The sequence below is a fragment of the Coffea arabica genome, chromosome 6c (assembly GCF_036785885.1).
Source record: "Coffea arabica cultivar ET-39 chromosome 6c, Coffea Arabica ET-39 HiFi, whole genome shotgun sequence".
Lineage (NCBI taxonomy): Eukaryota > Viridiplantae > Streptophyta > Magnoliopsida > Gentianales > Rubiaceae > Coffea > Coffea arabica.
The window spans coordinates 14,922,607-14,944,150 of NC_092320.1; the positions used below are offsets into that span (position 1 = coordinate 14,922,607).

The 21,544-nt window shown below is 35.5% G+C and overlaps 3 protein-coding genes across 4 annotated transcripts; 1 reads left to right on the forward strand and 2 right to left on the reverse strand.

Moving 5' to 3' along the window:
- The first annotated feature begins 1,665 nt into the window (after positions 1-1,665).
- Positions 1,666-6,647, forward strand: LOC113694195 (ubiquinone biosynthesis protein COQ4 homolog, mitochondrial-like). The gene is made up of 2 exons (XM_027213060.2): positions 1,666-2,218; positions 5,634-6,647. The coding sequence occupies exon 2, from the start codon at positions 5,704-5,706 to the stop codon at positions 6,391-6,393; it is 690 nt and encodes a 229-aa protein (XP_027068861.1). The 5' UTR covers positions 1,666-2,218; positions 5,634-5,703; the 3' UTR covers positions 6,394-6,647.
- Positions 6,648-7,292: 645 nt separating this feature from the next.
- LOC113694194 (probable protein kinase At2g41970) lies at positions 7,293-10,134 on the reverse strand. Its single transcript, XM_072053068.1, has 7 exons — positions 9,938-10,134; positions 9,039-9,292; positions 8,816-8,946; positions 8,472-8,741; positions 7,956-8,088; positions 7,777-7,863; positions 7,293-7,674 (listed from the first exon to the last, which is right to left on the reverse strand). The coding sequence occupies exons 1-7, from the start codon at positions 10,044-10,046 to the stop codon at positions 7,549-7,551; spliced, it is 1,110 nt and encodes a 369-aa protein (XP_071909169.1). The 5' UTR covers positions 10,047-10,134; the 3' UTR covers positions 7,293-7,548.
- A 4,787-nt stretch (positions 10,135-14,921) lies between these two features.
- Positions 14,922-19,869, reverse strand: LOC113691620 (E3 ubiquitin-protein ligase SINAT2-like). Of its 2 annotated transcripts, none has more exons than XM_027209846.2 (4): positions 19,735-19,869; positions 17,927-18,153; positions 16,322-16,708; positions 14,922-15,490 (listed from the first exon to the last, which is right to left on the reverse strand). In XM_027209846.2, exons 2-4 carry the CDS (start codon positions 18,140-18,142, stop codon positions 15,170-15,172), a joined length of 924 nt encoding a protein of 307 aa, XP_027065647.2. In that variant the 5' UTR covers positions 18,143-18,153; positions 19,735-19,869; the 3' UTR covers positions 14,922-15,169. The 2 variants fall into 2 exon arrangements, with proteins under 2 accessions (XP_027065647.2, XP_027065646.2); XM_027209845.2 differs by lacking the exon at positions 19,735-19,869 and adding an exon at positions 19,542-19,728.
- Positions 19,870-21,544: the final 1,675 nt, after the last annotated feature.

Sequence of the window (21,544 nt, forward strand, 5' to 3'; positions counted from 1 at the left end):
GTTCCTATAATTAAAATTATTTTAAAACTTGTTGAAGACAAATTTCTCAAAAAATTGAGGTGCCAAACTAGCTATATATTGAGTGAAAAAAAAGAGAAGCAATAGAATAGAAAAGAGAAAAGTTATTGTAATTGTTACTAGACATGGCCATGATTCCAGAACTGTTGGTTTCGATTTGTGATTTCGATTCTTTTTGAAATGTGAAACCTAAACTGGCTCATATAGGGACGGTTACAATTTGAACTTATGATTCTGATTTATAAACTAACTGTTTCGGTTTTGATTGTTGTTATAAAATTGACTATAAAAAAATATGACAATGAATGTTAAAAAAAAGAACTTTATTATGTTATCATGTGTAAGGAAAAAGAAGAATTGATGAAAATTTTATGAAAAAAAATATCTTATTATTAATTAGTTTAGATTGGTTTTAGGCTTAGATCAGTTATGGGATATAGATTTACTAATATAATGGAACAATGAGTTGTTAGGTAGGAATTGAAACTATTGGTTATTAGTTGTTGACTATTGATATTGAATTTTAAATTGACTAAATATGTTTCGACAGTAAATATTTTTTTAGACAATTTGAACAGATCTTAAACTATCAGTTCCAATTTCAAATCAAAACTTTTATGAACTTGAAAGTGAATCTGAATCTTTAGTCACGATTATAGTTCCGATTCCAGTTTCAAAATTTCACTTTCGATTTTGAATCAGCAGACCACTAGATCTATTTCGGTCCGATTCTGGTTCAAACCTGAACCGGAGCACTCTTCTCTTGCGTTCAAGAAAGGTGAAAAGGGCCCCAGTTATAATTTTGCTCCCTTCTCGCAGACACCAGACCTATTGACTTAAAAATCTTCCTTGCTGATAGAAGGTCACCAACTGTTGCTTACCCTGAAACCTGTGTTTTTAAACTCGGATCGGACCGACCGATCGAACCGAGAACCGATCAAGTGTTCGATTCGAGTTGCACTAAAAAATCAGATGTTTAAAACTTAGTCAAACCCGATCAAAGACCGGGTTTGATTGGCAAACCGGATGAACCGGTTTGATACAAAGCCTTCTCTTTTTTGCTTTTCTTTCTTACAAACCAGCGGTGGGATCTTGGTGGGCCCGATGAAAAGATATATTGGGGCCTTCTTAATTGAACCAGGGATCTGACATGACATGCACAGCACAGTTGGAGACCTCAGCCACTAAGTCCTGCGGCCCAAATCTTTTTTTTGAAAGGTCAAAGCAATTTGAATATTATGTTTTAGCTTCTAAGTTGTTAAAAATTATTAATATATCTCAAATATTTCATACTTTATAAATGTGACCCTAAAGTTTGGTGTTATTTTTCAATCAAATTCATAATTTTAATTATAAACTTGTTAATGTTCATTGAATAATATAAATTGCTACTTAATTATTCTAATTTTTTTGTATTTTCTTATTAAATATATTTAAATCATCAAATATATATGAATATACATGTATTAATATTAACATATTCTTAAGTATTTTATATACAATATTTTAATTTTTAAATAATTTTTATTTATGACATCATCCGGTTCAATCTCGATCGAATCCGATCGAACTCATTGATCCCTGAAGACAACCGAGTCAATGCTCGGTCCGAGCCTGAAAACATAGCCCGAAACCATTGCTGTCCATGAGACTACACTTCTTTCCGGCATCTTATTAAAGATCGCCTATGCAGTTTCCATATCACCAACCTTTTACATAACCAGAACATTGTATTCCAAGAATTCCATATACAGAATGAGCTAACTCCAATTTTCGAGCTCTCAAAAGCCCACTGATAACCGAATTCCATGTCACAATACTCCTTTCTGGCATGGACTCAAACAGCCCAATTGCAGATTCTATCTCTCCACGGCTCATACACCGTCCAATCAACGTATTCCACGAGACAACATCTCTTTTAGGCATATAGTCAAACACCTTTCGAGCCAAACCCAAATCCCCACAACAGTTGCCATAAAAATCCATAAGCGTATTCATAACAAACACACTTGATTCAAATCCCAACTTCACAATCTGATTATGCACCATTTCACCTTCTCCCAACGCCTCAAAAGACTCAAAACATCTCAAAAGAAAAGTGAGTGTGAAACTGTTAGGCGAAATCATTGAGGCCCTCATCTTTTTACAAGTCAATTTTAGGATCGAAATTCTAAATTCTAAACCACCAGAGTGGTCTCAGGTAAAGACTCTCTCTCTCTGTGTTCTTCTCTTTCTTGTTAAATATTTGTCACATATTTTCTTTTGCCTTCGTGCCCTAGTTGTGATTTTTACCCCTATCTTCACTTTATTTTAAATTTTTTTTTTTTTTGCGGTTGACATGATTCACCTAGTCGACAAGTTGTAGAGATGTTTGCCTTTTCAACGATTCGGGATTCACGAAATATGTTCGTGCAATTTTTTCTGCAAAACAACTGAAAGATGGGATCTTTTATTTTCATGGAGCTATTAATTTTATTTTCTTTTGATTTTCTCCTTTTGTCTGACTTTTTTTTTCCGCATGCATTGTCTTTTGGCACACCACCACATTTTTAGTTGGATTTGCAAGGATGCAAAAGTCCATTGTTTGCTATTAAAAAACAGAAGCCATTTAGGCGTAAAAGAGATGTGAGATATGAATAGAGAAATCAAAGTTTTAGTGGGTTAGAGGTACTGGGTCCTGGTACGAGTGCGGACAGGAAAGTGGCAATAGTCATTGCTCTGACTGAAGGTCATCCTGCAGGAGATTTATGTGCTTTGCCTCTTTTATGTCTAGAGGTTTTAAACAAATGCATATCGCTTGTTCAAAAGATTTGAGCAGGATTGCCTCTTGAAGCCCCCCCTTGGGTCCGTCTATGTAGTTAAATTTAACTTACAGTCGGATCTAAGGGGAGGCTTGAGGATCCATGATTGCTGCAAAATTCTGAACTTTAAGCATTTGCGTTGTCGTGTGTTTAGGTTATGTCAAGTTGCTTAAGACTTGAGTTTTCTTTTTAATTGTCATACCTTTCAGATATAGGAAGTGAGAATATTATCATTTTGGTTTGGTTAATGCTTTTACTCATGCTTCTGAGTAAGAACATTATTATTAGTTAGGCATATTAAAAGTTAAATTAACTTGGATTTGCCACATAAAAGGAGAAACTATGTTGTACTGTATGCAGAAAGTTTTGGTAGTTTCACAAAACAGAAATAGACATGTGTTTGCTGAAATGCAATCACAATAATATAATCAGTGTCTGCATGATTACTGGGTTAGGAAAGCCCAAGATAGCTGACTTTAATCAATAAATTTATTGACAGAGAATCGCTATTCTTGCAATAATGATGCAAGTATTTTTGTATAGGGACAGGAAAGAATATTGTTTCCCCAAATTGACAATAGACCTAATGCCCTTAGTGAAGCACAGGTGCATGGTTATCAAATCAATGCACAAAAATAAGATTTGAGATGCTCACATGCTTTGATAATTATGTAGAAGTGCACAGTATGTTCTTCATGGGGGTCATTTAGCTTTCTGCAGCTCTGAATCAACAATATTGCTTTCTAGCCCTATAAGCATTCAATCTGTGTTGTAGCAGTTTTCCTGATTATATGATTTGAACAAATAAATGTTTCAGTTATATTGAGCTTTCAAGTGTTTTTGGGAAAAAAAATTGAATGGTTGGAAGTTTATTGCGCCTGGACATATTTAATCTTAAGGGCATCTTAAGCTAAGAAAGTTACACCTACTAAGAAGAGAGGTGCAATGTCTATTTTGAGCATGAATATAGGAGCAATCTAGGCATGAAATGAAATCTGGATCCTTTCTTCACACACATGCTAATAAGGTTTTGAATTTATCTTTCAAAGCACACTGAGGTCTTCCTTTTTCCAATGATACTAGCATAAGTAGCAATGAGTTTCTTGATGTAACTTGATGTAATGTGCTTTTTAGGTGGATTGGATGTCCTCAGTAAGCTAACAATATTCCTCTATATATATTTTTTGCTTTAGGGATCACAGGTACTATTAAGTGTAGGGAACGAGTGTGAACGTCTATCCTTTACTATTTTTAGTTTCCTCTAGGTTTACCTAATTTGTCCCAAAAGCTTTGAGATAAATGTTTGTTTTATATTAAAAGTTTTTGAGATAATTGTTTGTTAGAACCTCAACTCAGAAGCTTATTGGTGACTATCAAATTTGAGCACGATTGCCTCCTGGATCCCCCTTCTAGCTCCGCCACTGCAATTGTGTTTGTTGCAGTGTCGGATCTATGGGGAGGCTTGAGGATCCATGATTGCTGCAAATTTTTTGAATCCTGATGATGTGAATTGCTTTGTATTTAGTTTATCTGAAGTGACTTGACATAATAATCTTCTTTATGTGCTTACTTTTGGGGATGTAAAGTGTAACAGAGGGATTTATATGAATTTGAGTTAAAGTTCTTGATGCTGTGACAATCTTCCGCGTATAGGAATGTCATGTCGTATGCATTCACCAAGCATAGGATGTTAAAGGTTTATGCTGACTTATCTACTAAAGCATATCATGCAGGTCCAGAGAGATGCGGAGTAGTAGTTGTATAAGTATTCATTTTGCACCTTTTTGTAGTTTTTCTTCATTTTATGACTTTCAGCTCTCTTGGGTCATGTAGAGACATTCATCCAGTAGCCGGACTGAATCAAAGAAAAAGTTCATAGGCTTACCACATCCTTGTTCACTTTTGAAATGGTTCAACCAGGATTTTGTATTCTAACTCCATTTCTGTCCACATTTATAATCATTTTTTTAATTGGATTTAAGTGGAGAGGGGAGTAGGATTTAGTGACTAGCTTATACATGTTGATAATCTGACATGTCATATGTAGTGTTAAATACACAGAGAATCAGTTATTTGTAGATTATAATATGTAAGATTATTCATCCAATTAGAAGATTAAAGCTAATAAACATGATGTAAACATACAACAGGGGATGTTAATGCAATTTATAAATTAGAGAAGGGATTGACTGTAACTAAAAGAAATCTCAGGAATGACCAGTATGGTGTACACAAAATATAACTTGGTGCTGGCATGAAACAGGTAACTGAATAGGTTATACAAATTCACCCTTATGCATGAGTAAGACAGGAATAATGTTGTAGTCCTACAAGTTGAATTTTCCAGTGAGTGTTCTAGGTACATATGTGGTGGTAGTAACATTTCTGGAGCCTTTGCTGCCTTTTGTACAAGTGTATGAAATACTGGCATACATTAATAATTTATGTATCAAGATGAGATGAATTATTTGTTGTGTTCTCAGTTGAGTTTGTACATTGTAGCATTTTGAAGATTGTAAAGGTGATTTTTGGAGTAGCGTTTTGAAGATTGTAAAGGTGATTCTTGGGGGATGATAAAAAAGTGAAAGAAATCTCTATAACTGGATGGAGTAGCAATTCTGAGCTTTCTTTTTTTGGTTGGTGGTGCATGTAATCTCTTAGTTGTTTGTAATACTCTCTTTCTTTTTGGTCATCTTGCCTGCCATTTTTGGAGTTGGTCATTGGTTTCTACTAAATTCCGAAGGGGCGGTCTTCTTTCCATCACTTGTTGCTAAGATGACCTTCAAACTCTCTCCCCAATTCCTTTCATTGCAGCTCCAGTTGAGAATGCTGGTTGACAGCCCATGAAAGCCTTTAAACACATAGATCACCAGTCAAATTTGCAATGATAGAAGCTGCACGAATCCGGCTCAATGGGTGGCAGAGGGTTGCTGTAGCACTTGGTTCAGCAGCAGGGGCATTACTGGACCCACGAAGAGCAGATCTCATTGCTGCTTTGGGGGAAACAACAGGACGACCTGCTTTTGCAAAGGTGCTTGAAAGGATGGAGAGGAGTCCCGAAGGCAGAGCTGTATTGAAGGAGCGTCCACGTGTCCTTTCTACAGAAGTCGGTCATGCATGGGACCTACCATCTAACACATTTGGTGCTGCATATGCAAGATTCATGGGATCTAGAAATTTTTCTCCTGATGATCGGCCACCTGTGCGATTCATGGAGACCGAAGAGCTGGCTTATGTGGCAATGCGTGCTCGCGAGGTTCACGACTTCTGGCACACTCTATTTGGCCTCCCTACCAATTTAATTGGTGAATCAGCTCTCAAGGTGATAGAGTTTGAACAAATGCTACTTCCCATGTGTATGATGTCTGTTGTGGGAGGTACCGCTAGATTCAGCGAGAAGCAGAGAAGGTTGTTCTACCAACATTACTTTCCTTGGGCCCTAAAGGCTGGTTTGCAGTGCACAGATCTAATGTGTGTCTATTACGAAAGGCACTTTCATGAAGATTTGGAGGATGTTCGACGAAAGTGGGGAATAATTCCTGCACCTTTGCCACCTAGATCGGATGGGGTCTAAAAGGTGAAGATATTACAACTTTTAAACCAATAAGAAGAATCATGTCGTCTTACTGGCGACATTTAGTTGTCTATCTGCTGCTTTTTCTTTCATCTGTATTTAACCAATTTCAAACAAATCAGCACAGTTACAGAGCCTGGAGGAATGATATTTTCCTGCAATATACACAATTCTGTGTAAAGATGTATCTATTTGCAAGGATTGCGGAAAGAGTATGATTTGAATAGAGCTCTTGGATACCTGTTTTTGAGTTCCTTTATATTCCCAACAACAAAGAACATATACATTAAGGGCATTGACTCCTGTGACACTATAGTCAATTTAGTATTCTTATTAAGTGAATTAGTGTACAGGCTCTGCAGAAGTTGTTCCAATGCGCACAACATCATCACGTAAATCCATAGACTCCATATCTTATGCGTATCATCTTGGTTAGAAGGCTTTAATCCCGACCAACTTCAGTAACATGATGCCTTTATTCTTTCAACATGCTGCTCTTTTTTTAGTAGCATGTTTCTTCAGGCTAATGTGTGTGTCCATGCGGGAATAGGATGACATTTCTCTGAAGGAAATGTGGTTTGTAATTACTCCTATTTTTTCAACATTGTTGAGGAATCCAGCTACTGCGGTCCATGAACTAACATATAGTCATACTAAAACCCACCTCCAGAGCAATATGTTTGATTGGCCGATACTTGAAAGCATTTACAAATGTACTTACTGTTCCTAATGCATTCGATAATACCATATGTTCCACAAGAACTGTTTTTGAAATGATAGGCTAGTTATGGGTTGCTATATAATGGTATCATAACTGATCATTGAAGATACTAATAATCATCTTTGAACAAGCTTTGATTGCCCTGTCAGAAATTGACTGTTTGATGCTTAAATTCCAATGACAAATCTAGTATAATCAATATTAAGGTACTATAAATAGCAACTAAGTTCTAAAAGTCTCTGTTGCTTCAAGAAAAATTACAATTGCTCATCTTCATCAAATTGTAGCAACAGGTTCGTTAAAGATAGCATTGAGCGGATCAGAGTACTACTGACTGCAAGACTGCCTCTCTAGCATTGTAGCCATAGGCATTCATAAAAAAGAAAGGGGAAGATAGAGAATTGCAAGATTGCGTCAATCTCATGTTGCAACTTTTATGCTTGAGACTCTGGAGCTGCTGGTTTTGAGTTGAGAAGTGGCTGCAATGCCTTGACAACAATTGTCATATTTGGCCTAAAATCTGCCTCGTACTGAACACAGAGAGCCGCAACAGCTGCCATCTGTCAAAATGAAGAAGGATATAAAAACATTCAACACAGGAGCTTCATTTGACTCCTCTACGTTGGATGATGAAAATTTGAAACAGGAGAGATGGAAAGGACCTTAGCAATTGCCTTTGGCGGGTAGTCGTTATTTAGCTTGGGATCCACACACTGCTTCACCTTGTCTTCACTCAATCTTGGAGTTGCCTGCAGGAAAATGGCTATCGGTTGTCATACTTAGGGAGATGAATGAGATACTGAATGGAAACTTTAGACATTGAATAGTGCAACGATCATACCCATGTAACCAAACTCTGCTGTCCTTTCGGCATAGTGTGGTCTACTGGCTTCCTTCCTGTTAAAAGCTCTAGAAGAACAACTCCGAAACTGTAAACATCACTTTTTTGAGTGATCTGCCCTGTCATGGCATATCTGAATAGGGATGGCAAACACATAAGTGACAAATAACAAGCCTTTCTGAACTGAAAATGATACAAGGTCAAATCAGAAGGAAAAAAAAAACTAAAGGTCTAAGATCATCAGGCAACATGACGATCATCATCTTTCTTTCCCTGGTAGACCTGTCTGTGTTTGTTAAAGATAGCATAGTCTGAAGTTGACACTTGACACAGTTTATCTAATATGGATCTTCGGGTGTGTCATCTTTTTGCATATAACTTGCGCATTCAAAAAGAAGTTTGCTTTTCCTGATAGATCTGGGTGAAATCTGATTTTGTAGATTCTAAGCAAAATTTTATCTGATAGGGGATTGCTTCATAATTGTTTTTTGAGAAATGGGAAGAAAACTGGCTTACTCTGGAGCATGGTAGCCAAATGTACCCAAGACTCTTGTTGAGTGCAGCCGAGCTGCTGTATCAGAAGACTGATTTCCCAAGTTGAAATCAGCAATTTTGGCCATAAAATCATCAAACAGTAGCACATTGCTGGATCTGACATCACGATGAACAATAGATGGTTGAACCTTTTCATGTAGATATTCAAGGCCCTTGGCTGCACCATAGGCAATCTTAACTCTCTGATTCCAGTTAAGAACTGGACCGGGTTCAGCCCCCTGTACACCTTTCCTACCTATAAAGATGGCCAACAATCATAATTTGCGCACCAAAGAGTTTTGGAAGTTTGATATCATCACAACTACCTACCATGTAATACGTCATGTAATGAACCCATTGTTGCGTACTCGTATGCCAAGATTCGGTTATTTCCTTCGAGGCAATAACCAATTAAGCCAACAAAGTGCTCATTTTTAAGTCTTGAAACTGTTGATAACTGCATGAGAAAGAAGGAACACCTATTTGAGTTAATCACATCACCTTTGACTTGTTCTTTTATGGAAGTAAGTTTCTTTGCCAGATACTCACCTGGGCTGCAAACTCAGAGTCTGGCTCTGGTGAAGAGCTGGTATCCAGCTTTTTAATTGCTGCTGGCTGTCCATTATTCAGTTTTGCACAGAAAACCCGGCCATAAGAACCTTCTCCAATTAGAGCTTTCGTTCCAAAATTGTCGGTCAGCCTGTTCAGCACACTCAAAGACAAAACTGGTGTCTCAATAGGTAAAGCTTTCTGAGGAGCTCCGCTTCTTACTGCACCAGTCTTTGGCTCCCCTCTTTCACTGCCTACAGTATTAATCAAAAGCAAAAAGAAATGAGGACATGCCACTCCTCTCTCGCATTACAAGTAAAGTAGAGCCAAATAAATAAATACACAAAACAGGAAAACACCAAAGGGACACACTTGTGTAAGACTCATTTATGATTTTTGTGAGGTTGTAAGACCATTCTTTTTGTTATTCCATTCCCACTTCATGGTAACCATTTAGCTTTAGGCTCTAGAGCATCCTAGACTAGGAAACTTGCCTAACCTAACATTGTTACAGTGAAAATTTAATGAGAACCAAGCTTTGAGAAGAATGGTGATGCTGAGAGGAGCCAAATGTCATAATTGATCATCTAGATTAGATTAAAGCTGTGATAGGTAAGATGACCAGCAGCTTAAAAAAGAGAAAGGGCACCCAATTCTGCATACAAATGATATTTAGTTGCTACTCTCCCTTCTCTTCTTAAGGCCCCCGAATATTGCACTTGACATTCTGATACCACAAGCCTAAACCTGAAATCCTGAACTTTTGAAGATGTTAGATTAAGCTTAATCTTTAGAACAACTTTCTATTGTCTGTATAGGAAAGAAGAACTTGAAAACAGGGCCAGAGTTATTTTTTAACGTCACTACGTCTGATCATGAATGAGTAGAGAAGAAATTACCTCCGCCTGCACCGCCACCGTAAGGATTGCCAGCTCTGGGAGGAGCAGTATATTGATTTGCAGGAGGCCCGCTGACATTTTCCTCTTCTGCACCTCCACAACACAGCATTGTCTAGTTTTGAGGGCAGGACAATTTAAAGAAGGCCTTGAGTTGACTGCATGCAGCTAATAATTGCAAGGAATCAACTTTACCAAACTAATTCCTGCAATACAGAATCAGATGAGCAGAATGAGGATAAAATCAAATGAGTCATCACCAAAAATTGGATAAGCTAACAGCTGTAGAACAAGTTTCTTGCTTAGGGACGGCAAAATGAATGGTGGAACCGTACAAACTTGTCTACAAGGAATGGGAAAATGTTATAGAAAATGTGACATCAAATTATTAGCAGGAAACAATTGTCAATAAATCTCATCCTAATCATCAAAAGAATACATGATAATCTTTAGAAATCACCAATCCGCTCTTGAACCAGGCAGCATTCCTAATTCAACAATGCATTGCAATTTGAGACATGGAAAGCAAGATCACGAGTTTCAGAATCACTTGGGAACAAAAAATAAGGTAAAAACAAAAAAAATAGAAACAATGAGATCAAATTTCTAAGGCAATTTTTATTATTTTCAAACCCCAATAGTTAACATCTAAAACCAACATCAATACCACCCCAAGAATCTGAGAAATAAATCAATGATGCTTGAAGGGACGCATGAAACATACTGTTTATTACCGAAAATCCCTTGAACCCAAGATGGATGAAAAAAAAAAAGAAAAGCAAAGAAAATATGAACCTCTAGAGAAATGCAGGGAAGGATCAAGGGAGAAAGAGGGATGAAAAGGAGGAAGAAAAAGAAGGGAGAAAATCCATAAATTTTTTTTTTTTTCTTTCTCTCTTTCTTTCTCGGAAGTCTTTCTTGGTTTTTGGGGTAGCAAAGGCAAAGACCATTCTGCTTTCGCGGGAAAGCCGCATTTGGGGTTCTTCTTAACCGCAAAAAAACTAACATATGAATATAGACAGACTACTACGACTTGGTAATGGTACCTACCAACTACGTGCGAGCCTTGATCTTGCACGTCCTAGGATTATATTGTACTAATTTGATCACTCCTACGTAGTATATTCTAGTCAAAATCAGGACCCTTTTGATTTTTGAGCTTCTAGGTGGTGGTCTACCATCATAATTTGCACGATAAAACCGGCCTATATATGTTGTTATTGGGGTCAACTTTTGTATTTTCCCCCTGTCTAGCCTAGTTAAAGATTAGAATTGCTAATTCTTTTTGTTACTTTGTAGTTATGTAGGAACCACAATAGTACAACCGATGAAGCAATTGTGTGATTCGAACGCAAATTTTTGTTTCCAGAGACTGAATCCAAGATCTTTTGTTTTTGGAAAATTTTGCAGCACTCTTTGATAAGTTTAATAGAGCCTCTTGCAAACATTGCAGTGGTCTGATGGTTGATTGTAGTACATCTAACACCCAAAGTTCAGGAGCTGAACTTGGATGCCATTGGCGGAATGAAAAAAATTGGTTCCCAATTTGGTCCCAAAAGATTTGGTCTACACCAGTTTTTCCCTAAGTTGTCAGTTTTGTAGATCTCTAGATTATGTGCAATTTAATGGTTCCCTACGGAGGTCTTGGTCTAATAATATATGACTGACGTTAGAGATTTTAAGGTGAAATTTCATAAATTGTGAGTATAGTCTAACTTTATGTTTTTGTCTGTGTATCATATACGAAGTTAGTTATAATCTTATTAATTTTATGATATCTTAGGATTTGATGTCATCATTGCAAATTACATGTAATTTTTTTAACCAATCTTAAAAATGCTCCCCTAAGTAGGAATATTTCCGTTTCCTAATTTCTACTGCTTGATAAATGCTTTAAACTTGAGATAATTCAAATAATTGGTTAACCTTATATCAAAAAAGCACGTGTTGATTTTCTTTTTTTTCAGTGTAAGTGGAAGATCTAAAACACGAGATCTCTCACTTGCATACCCTCTTCCTGTATCGTCCAATTTTTGAAAGCACTGAAGAAAAATAGTACGACAAAAGGATCATGAGATAAATAGATACAGAAATACGTATTTTGCAATATCAATCTTTTCTCTCTCTTTTTTTTTTTTTCTGTTTCTTGGTGTCCTAACCATTAATTTTCCTCTTCTCCATCCATGCATCTTGCCAAATAACACTATATTTGGATTATAAGTAACAGACATCTAGGTTTGGGTTGTAACATGAATTTCTCTATCCAAAGTTAGGAAACTAAATCTCTTCCTCTCTCGTCAAAAGATTTTCTTCCCGTTTTGTTGTTTTAAAGATTTTTTTTCCTTCTACATGTTCATGTACACTAGTATAAATACCACCAACTGGTCTCTAGCTTCTTCATCGATCCTCCAATATCCTTCTTCATCTCTCTCCTTAGGCATATTGCAAGGCTACCCTCCACATTCTCTTTTCTTCACCAAAGACTAGATATAGCAAAGTTTTCCTTCTCATCTTTGTGGCTCATCACTCTTTGTTCTCCCAGGCCTGTCATTTATTTCCTAACAACTATGGTGCTTTTTGTATATATCATGCAATTGTGAAAATCATTTCTAAACCAACTACAACTTTTATTGTATTAAACACTGCCACAAACCTACATATTTATCTAGCACATGCATGTTCTTTTATACAAGTTGTGCCATTGATTTGTTTCTCTCTTTTCATTTTACTAACTTCAATATCTTTCTTGCAGTTGCCTCGACAGTTCCTCAAGCACGGGGTCAAAATAGATGCAGGGTAATTCTGAACTCATGATTGTGACCTAGCAACTTGCAAACAACAATGCCTCCAAACTCACAACGGAAATGGAGTTTTCACCTCAGGAGGAGAACCTGGCAAATTTATTTGGTCATGTTTCTACAATTGCCCGCCAAAATAAATTTCTATGTAATCTTACCAAATGACTGAATCATGAGTGTAATCTGTAGCTTGAGCATGGTTCAAAGACTCGGCCGAGTCATCACCGTTCCGGACCCTCCCGATACGATACCATGATAAAACGATACCAAGATACTTGACTCGCCGAGACGTCAACTTGAAATGGCCGAGTCACATCGAGTCATTTCAAGTTATCCCGAGTTAACTTAAATTCAACAAAAAACCTTTAGAAAAAAGAATTAAAAAGGAAACCCGAAGCTATTAGAGTAACAACTACAGCTAGATCCCAACACAAGAAGGAGAAGTCAATATTGAAATCATTGTGGTCAGTATGTTTGGATTGCAAATTTATCTCAAATGATATTTCGCTTGCATCATAAACATATTTCCCAATTCACCTTTTTATATTCCCAACTACTTTTTATTTTATATACATCACATCACAAAAAGTGCTACAGTAATTATTCCAAATAATATTCCAAATAATACTCTATCCAAAGATTTTACTCCGAAACCGATGTGAAACGTTCTGGACCGTGACCACGACTTTGAACCACGAGCTTGAGTGATATCCAGGCGCCTGTAGCCCTGATTGAATCTTTTCGACCTGGTGCTGGAAAGGAATAAATTTTCAATAAAAATCATTTTCTTCTATTCGTGTACACAAAAAATGATTTAGTTTTCTTCATCAAATGTACTGCGAATGTGTAGTTATATTCTACTCTGCTCCCATCTTGCCAAAGGGTCAAAGAAAGTTGCTGATTTTCATTTAGGGAAATTATGCTCATGACTGCCCCTCTGCACTATATATCAAAATCATAGGAAATCAAATAATATGTCACACATAAAAAAGGGAGAAATTTTGTGTATGTGAGATAGGAGCCTCAACAACTAATTTTCCAATCAATTGATTTGTTTCACATTAGTATATATACATACATGTAATTATTATTTCCTCGAGTTGCACCGCATTTTTTGAATGTAATCCCTAAATTAATCTCAAAGAACCAAAATTCAAACAGGATAATCTCATCCATCAACCTCACTTGTACTTACTTTTGCTAATTGTAAACGCGTTCCCGTGGAACATATGTCTTGCACACCATAATTGGCAAAATACAGAATGCATGTAAAACATATGCATATTATATTAGTGTTTTTTTTTTGAAAATTATTATTAAAAGTTCAACGTAAAAAGTATAAATTACAGAAAATTTTGCATCTAAATTCGTATGAAAATAGCATGAATACATTTAAAAGTTCAGAAACAAAATTGGTAATACATTTAAATCATATCTAACCTAGTGCGTGGATACACACATATATAATTGTTACCCCTTTTTGCATTTGTAGACTTTCTCGGTTTAACTTTATTTTTTTCAAAAACGGTTTGCCTTAATGAGTTCTCAACAAGGTGTAGTTCAGCCATTAATATTTTAGAATCTAAAGTAAAATAGAAAAAGCTTATAAATATGAGGTAGAATAATAATTATTAATAGCTGTATTCATAAGTAGGTTAAATGTGATTAGATGTCTCGACAAGAAAATAGGGGAAACTTATAAATGTAAGGTAGACTAATAATTACTATTAACATTTGCATTTAAAAGTAGGTTAATTGTGATTAGATGTCTTGACAAGTATTCATTAGACGCCTGTCAGCAAAAGCTCCTTCCAAAAAAAAAATTTTTTTTTTTTTGACACCCAATCTCCATCTACAGACCCATGGATGGATATGGAATGAAAAATGATTCCCAGTCCTTTAAAGTATTGTTCAAGGTGAAAATACTTTACAAGTCTGCCAATGTCAGTGCATGGCTTACCCCGTTCGACTGAGCCATGATGATTTAATCGACTTTCTCCTCCACCATGATGGCACAGGACCGCAAACCGAATAGAGTGCCGCTAAAACAATCTAACAAGCATTGTCTGATGAAGAAAGATCAAGAAACTGTCAAGAGTGCCACGCCTAGTTTCAATTCAAGTCAATAAATTATCTATTCTGTTGAACATTCCTACCTAGCTAAAGGGCTTTTCGAGAAGAACAGGGAAGAGTAGGAATGAGTATGATGCATAGAGAATATACTTGTAAACGTTGCATCTTTTACTACTAGAACTTGAGTTTTCAGTTTACTCAAGTACCTTTTCAGCTATGACCTTACCCCTGATCCTCAAGGTTAATAACAAAATGGCCAATGCACAAAAAATAATAACCAGATATTCATAATTCCTGCGCTGGCCACACGAGATACAGAATATTCACTGTCTCGAGAAGCTGTACAATCGGGCCACCTATAGGCTCAGAGTTCTTTCCAAATGCGCCCTGTCACCCTCAACTTGAGCTCTTGCCCATCTCCACCGGAGAAGAAGAGCGCCAAGGCCCTTGGAATGATTAGTCCGTCTTGACTGTCGCGAACTTTCTTGTGGCTGTCGCGGATGCTCCTTGGAACTCCTTGCCATGTTAATTTACGGCCATAACCACCAACTTCCAACGCGTAGCTGTACTTTCTGGCCTCGCTGTCCTCGCCCATGAATCGGAGGAAGGCCATGTAGACTGGCGCCATACCAATCTGGAAAGCCTCAAAGTGCAAGCAAAATTGCTTCCCATAACAGTTGAAGACCTGTATGCAGAAAAAGGAGTGCAGGACATCAGCAGGATTTACATTCAGCCTCAAAATGTTATGTTGACGCCACAAGTTACATAATAGTTCGCTCATCTAAAGCCAGAACATTATGATATGCCGTGAACTTTGAGCATGTAATAAAGAGTAACAAAATAAAGATTCAGTGCATCTAATCCTTCATCTCCATGACATTTGAAGAGAATTCAGGATATGGATGGACCAAAATACCAGTTAAACTCTGCAAGAAATCTTCAAAGTTTAAACATATCATGTTTTAGTATTAGCAGATATTATATGAAAATTTTCAGAGAAGAACTCTTCTACACAAGCATAGAAGGCTACATAACTTCCCTACATAGACATCAATTTGATGCAGGGTAAACAAATCTAAACTCTGAAGTCAGAAAATCAGTACTAATTGGTGCAGTTCAGCAAATAACCCTCATAGCCATTGTCAGACCAGACACTCTATCTTTGCCTTTTTTCCATGTGAAATATTAAAAGTCCATAATGTTATTGTTCTGCAAAATGGAACTACTTTTGCAGAATTACATGGATCCGATGATCTTCTTTAACATGCTTTACCATGTAAACTTCCAACACGGCATGGAACTTCTCTTCATGCCATCAGTCCATCGCCAACTACTGATCATACATTACAAGAATCAGGAAGCATATTAACTTTCATTATAAGTTAAGGATCAGGTCAATTACTATGCCGTAAAAAACAATGTGATTCAGAGATTGCAGTGGACATTATAATTACCATGTAAATTCTATAATGCGTAAGAAAAATGCTTCACATTTGTGTTGCAATAATTAACTTACTGTAAGCATCCATGTTGCATTCTCAACTTCATGTGGATTGGATTTGACATATCGATGGTTGAATGTACAACCATCATGCATGTCAACCTTGTGCTCATCCTTAAGATGTGCTACCAGTGTTGGAATATCACCAGTTATGGAGCACTCAGACCCAGCATAAGGGCAATTGTATGGACGGAATCGACAATTCTGCTCATGTTTGAGCTTACTATAGTATGGAAATATATCATGACAGCCAAGACCCTGGTACTGACAAGGAAGTTCTAATGATTCAGCCACTCTTTCCAAGGCCAAACATCTTATGTCTCCAAGATCAAATCGGCAAGTTGGGCAAGAGTTATGGACTCTAACTTTGCAGTTTGCACAAAGTGTGTGTCCATTGGGGCACTACATAAAGAGAATCAAAAAATAAGGTAAAGAATTTAATAGCGGTTGGGACATTAGAAAAATCATAAAAGCTTGCACAAGGCTAATTTAAATACTTCACGACAAACAAGTACTCATGGAAAGAATAGCATGCAGCATTTGTATGCAAAACAAAACTAGTCAAGATAATGATTACTAAAGATGTAATTCTGAACCATGCATGGAATCGAGAGGATCTAGTATCATAATGAACAAACAATCTATCTACTATATGAATCATCCCAGACACTGAAGCTGAAATTGACAATCACAGCACAATGACCCTCATTTGTTGTCAAACTAACAAAACTTTCTTAATTAAACTATTTATGACGCAATCTACCACACACTAAAAACCAGAATCACCAAATTTCAAAGGCATACCAACATATATCTTCTCACCAAGTCCGATAATCATCCGAGATTGTATCCTAGCCTTGAATTTCAATATCCATGAGATAGGATTTCAAATTCATTGATCAGTTAACAGAGTCATGGGCTGAGCAGTACAAGATTTATTGCACCTTTTCAGTTTAAGTTTAGCTGGTTTAAAGGTGATTTGTCCATGACATATCATGCTTCTCTAGACAGACTTTTACAACCATGTAAAACTTTTTTCTTAGTCCTGTGAGTAAATAAAGTAGAGAGGGATGGGGATATTTCACAAAGAAGACCTAGGAAAAATTTGATCTTCTATATAACAACTTTTAGGGGTAGATTGAAATGAAAATCAACTTCTACAAGAGGCTGCTTGCCTCGCACAACAGGCACACCGCAGAAACTTCTGATGGATAATCCAGCTTGAAACTAGTAGATATGGACAAATTAACAAAAGCATGAGTAATAATTCCCACGATATTGAAGTGTTAGTAAACGATGAATGAAGAAAAAAACAATATTACAAAAAAGAATAGAAAGTAAACTTAAGAGATTATGAATGAAACATGTATCGTATAAGAACACCACTAGATAGATGACTACATTATAAGCTGTGAAAGACAAGTAACCCATAAATGATCTCCGCTTGGAGGAACAGCCAAAATGTACACATAACATAAAAAATCCATCACTCAACTGACAGAATCTAAGATCAATAAATCCATGCATGTAGAACTACCCCAAATAAATTGGACATCATCCAAAGATAAATCCAATCATCAATGAAGAGATCCAACTTTAGCTCACAGCATTAAATCAAACCTGATGAATTGGGGGGTACATCGAACTTCCGCAAACAGGACACTGAAGAAGTTCATGCACACCATTCATTGAAGATATTCCATGCTTTTCACTAAGGCCAATCTTAGGTTTAACTGAACTGCTACTTTTCTCTGCCTTGACTATTGCAATGTCATAATTTGTGGCCTTTGGGAGTGAGTCAACATCTTCTCTGAAAGCGCCACCTCCAGGAGCCATTTTCTTTAAACCTAAAATAACAAAAATACTGCTAAGTATCTGGATGCACCAGCAAAACTGAGACTTACTTCAGACAACAATTTAAGTACCATTAGTAGTAGAAGTTGTTCAATGTGTACACATTCTAGATGGTCAATTTTGACTTAAGATTCATTGGAAAATACAAAAAATTGGAAATCTAAGCCAGGTAAACTAATTCAGCTGGGTCCTAATCATGCTATTAGATCAACTATTAGCGCATTGACTGAGCCCAAGAATTTCCATACTTCCACTTTTTGTTTTCCCACCTTTTGGTTAAGAAGTTAGGTAGATTTTTAAACTAACATATATCTAAACAGATTCTCTGTACCTACCATACATGCAAAACCACCACTGATAGGCTTTCTGTTATCTATCATAACAACAGTTACTTGCTCTCGTATCATAGGATAACCAACCAAGTATATAGTTTCATTTAGCACTTTCCAAGATCAACAGAATAAGTTGCAAACTTACCCTTTTACCAGCGAGCCATTGCTAATTCAATCTGACAATCATGTCATGTTTGCACAAACTTAAAAGGCTAACAGATTGCATTTTCAAATTCTCATTTAAAGACAAAAATAGAAGCCTCAAGCCAGTGCTCTTATAATTAGAAAAGAAGAATGGCGTGTCAATAATTCTCAATACTAAACGGATAAAGATTCATAAATCATCCGCCAAAAAATAGCATTCTATTAGTGGCAAAGTGATAGCTCACCAACAAGAGATACCTTTGCCTACTCCCTCCACCTACAACCTAATATTCTCTATTTTAAAATATTTCACCAAAATGGTTAAATTAACATCTTTCCAACAATTAAAAAGAAAAGAACTTTGAATATCTTGTAATATCATTCAAAACCAAAATTTTTGGTGCACAACAGGATAAATTTGAGGGGGAAAATATCTGCGGATTTTCCCAGAATAAAAAGGTGAGTTTTATTTTTTTTTAAAAAAAAAAAAAAAAAAACCTATCATGTTTCCACTCATATAACTGGTTTACGAAGATTCGAATTTCATAAGGAAAAAAAAAAACCTCTTCCATGTTTATTCAGTCACAGAACTAATCAAAACTCATTCCTGGCATCAGAAAATAAAAGGCTAAAAAAGGGATTTAATCCCTCCAATATTACCAAGAACAAGATTAAATTTTTTCAAAAAAGGGAATTTTTTTCACAAGCGTGGCTTCCCATATCCCCCAAAAAAAAGCCAAAATCATAAAAGAAGAACTAGCCCGGAAATGAAGATGCCAAATTGAAAATTTACACCACATTTTGAAAAAATTAAAAAAGATAAAAAAGAAAACTTTTACTCAAAAGACTGAATAAAACTGCTAATAATAGACTGAGGCAAAATCACACAACGAGATTATACATACCTACTCGAAATTGGAATCGATTTCTTTTCGCCAGCAACAAAAATCGAAACTTTATAGTTATAGATTCTCCAAAATCGAAAACAAAAGAAACGAGAATAAAAAACGAAAAAACAAGAGTAAGAAGAAGAAGACGACTTGTTAGCGTAGTAGTACTAAAAGCTGAAAACAAATGTGTTTTGACCATGAATCATACCTGGGCTGATTAAAAAAAGCTGGAGGAAAGTTTCTCAGTGCTTGTCTGTATTAGAGATGAGTCAAAGGCCCATGCAATGACCTTTGTCTCAATCTCCCCGTTCGGTTATTTCATTTTCTTTTTTTCCCCTATCATAAGATTTTGTGTTAGAAATCACACTGACATTAATATTGTACATGTCATATCACCATTGGATGTATAAATATTACTAGAATTCAATTCAAATTTTATATAATTGATATTAATTCAAAACTGATTATCATTAGATTTTGTATTAATAGCTCCGTTTGAATAAGCTTTTTTTTGGGTGTTTTTGAAAAATTTTATTATAGCAAAGTTTTTAGATTATATTTTGAAATAGGGAAAATCGTTCAAGACGTCTCTCACATCTTACAAGATGACTTTTTCTGTCCCTCACTTTTAAAAGTGTAATTTTACGTCCCTTACAAATTTATATTAACCAAATTTGGTCCCTACCTAAGTTTCTGACTAGTTTTTGCAGGAATCCACCACGTGACTTGCATGTGATCAATTTTTAAGGGCAAAATTATCAAATTAAATTTTTACATAATCTGATTCATAGTCCCTCACATTTCACAAAATGAATTTTTTTGTCCCTAACATTTTACAAAATGAGTTGTTTCGTTCCTCACATTTCAAAAAATGAATTTTTCCATCCCTCATATTTTTTAAAATGAATTTTTTCATCCCTTATTGATTATGTATACAAATAGCTTTTTTTATATAAATCCACGTATACGTCTATTTGATTTTACCTAAATAGTATGAATAACATGTAATTTATCTCTATTGAATTTTATCTAAACATGCTAATTGTAGCTATACACATACTATTTAATTGATATATATAGGAATTTTAAACTAATAATTTTGTTTGAAACTCATGTATATATTTATATGATTTCACCATTTGAACCTATTCAATATTTGTGACATTTCTCTTTTGGTAATAATTTATTTATTGAGTTGTATAATAAGGTCATCTAATTAATGGGTCCTAAGTCGAATTCTATAATTGTGCTAACAAATTTCAGTTTAAATCTGAAATATCTACTCGACACTTTCAAGACCAATAATTGAATTACTTACTTTGTGATTGTGTTAAAATTTGAAAGTGCCAATCACTTATTTCTTTTTTGTCATACATTTCTTTTGTTTACTTTTTCTATCCAAATTTAATTCGATATAAACACTCGATAATATTTATGATTAAATGTCTTCTTTATTTTCAAATTTCGAGTAAAAGAAAATGAATATAAGTGAAAAACTAACAATTTTTTTAAACCAATGTATATATCTATTTGATTTCACTTGAGCAATATGAATAGTGTGTAATATATCTCTATTTGATTTTACATGCTATTCGTACTGTTCAAGTGAAATCAAATAAATATATACATGGATTTAAAAAAATTTATTCATACACATGATCAATAAAAGATGAAAAAATTCATTTTGAAAAATGTGAAGAACGAAAAATTTTATTTTATGAAATGTGAGGAATTATGAATCGAATTATATAAAATTTGATTTGACAAATTTGCTCTTAAAATATGATCACGTACAAGGTACGTGGTGTACGTGGTGAATTCCGATCAACAACTAGTTGGAAACTTAAGTAGGGACCAAATTTGATCAATGTGAATTTGTAAGAGATGTAAAATTATATTTTTAAAAGCGAGGGACGAAAAAAGTTATTTTGCAAAATGTGATAAACGTTTTGAACGATTTTCCCTTTGAAATATTTAAGAGAAGTAGAGTTTTTAGAATATATTTTGGAATATTTTTT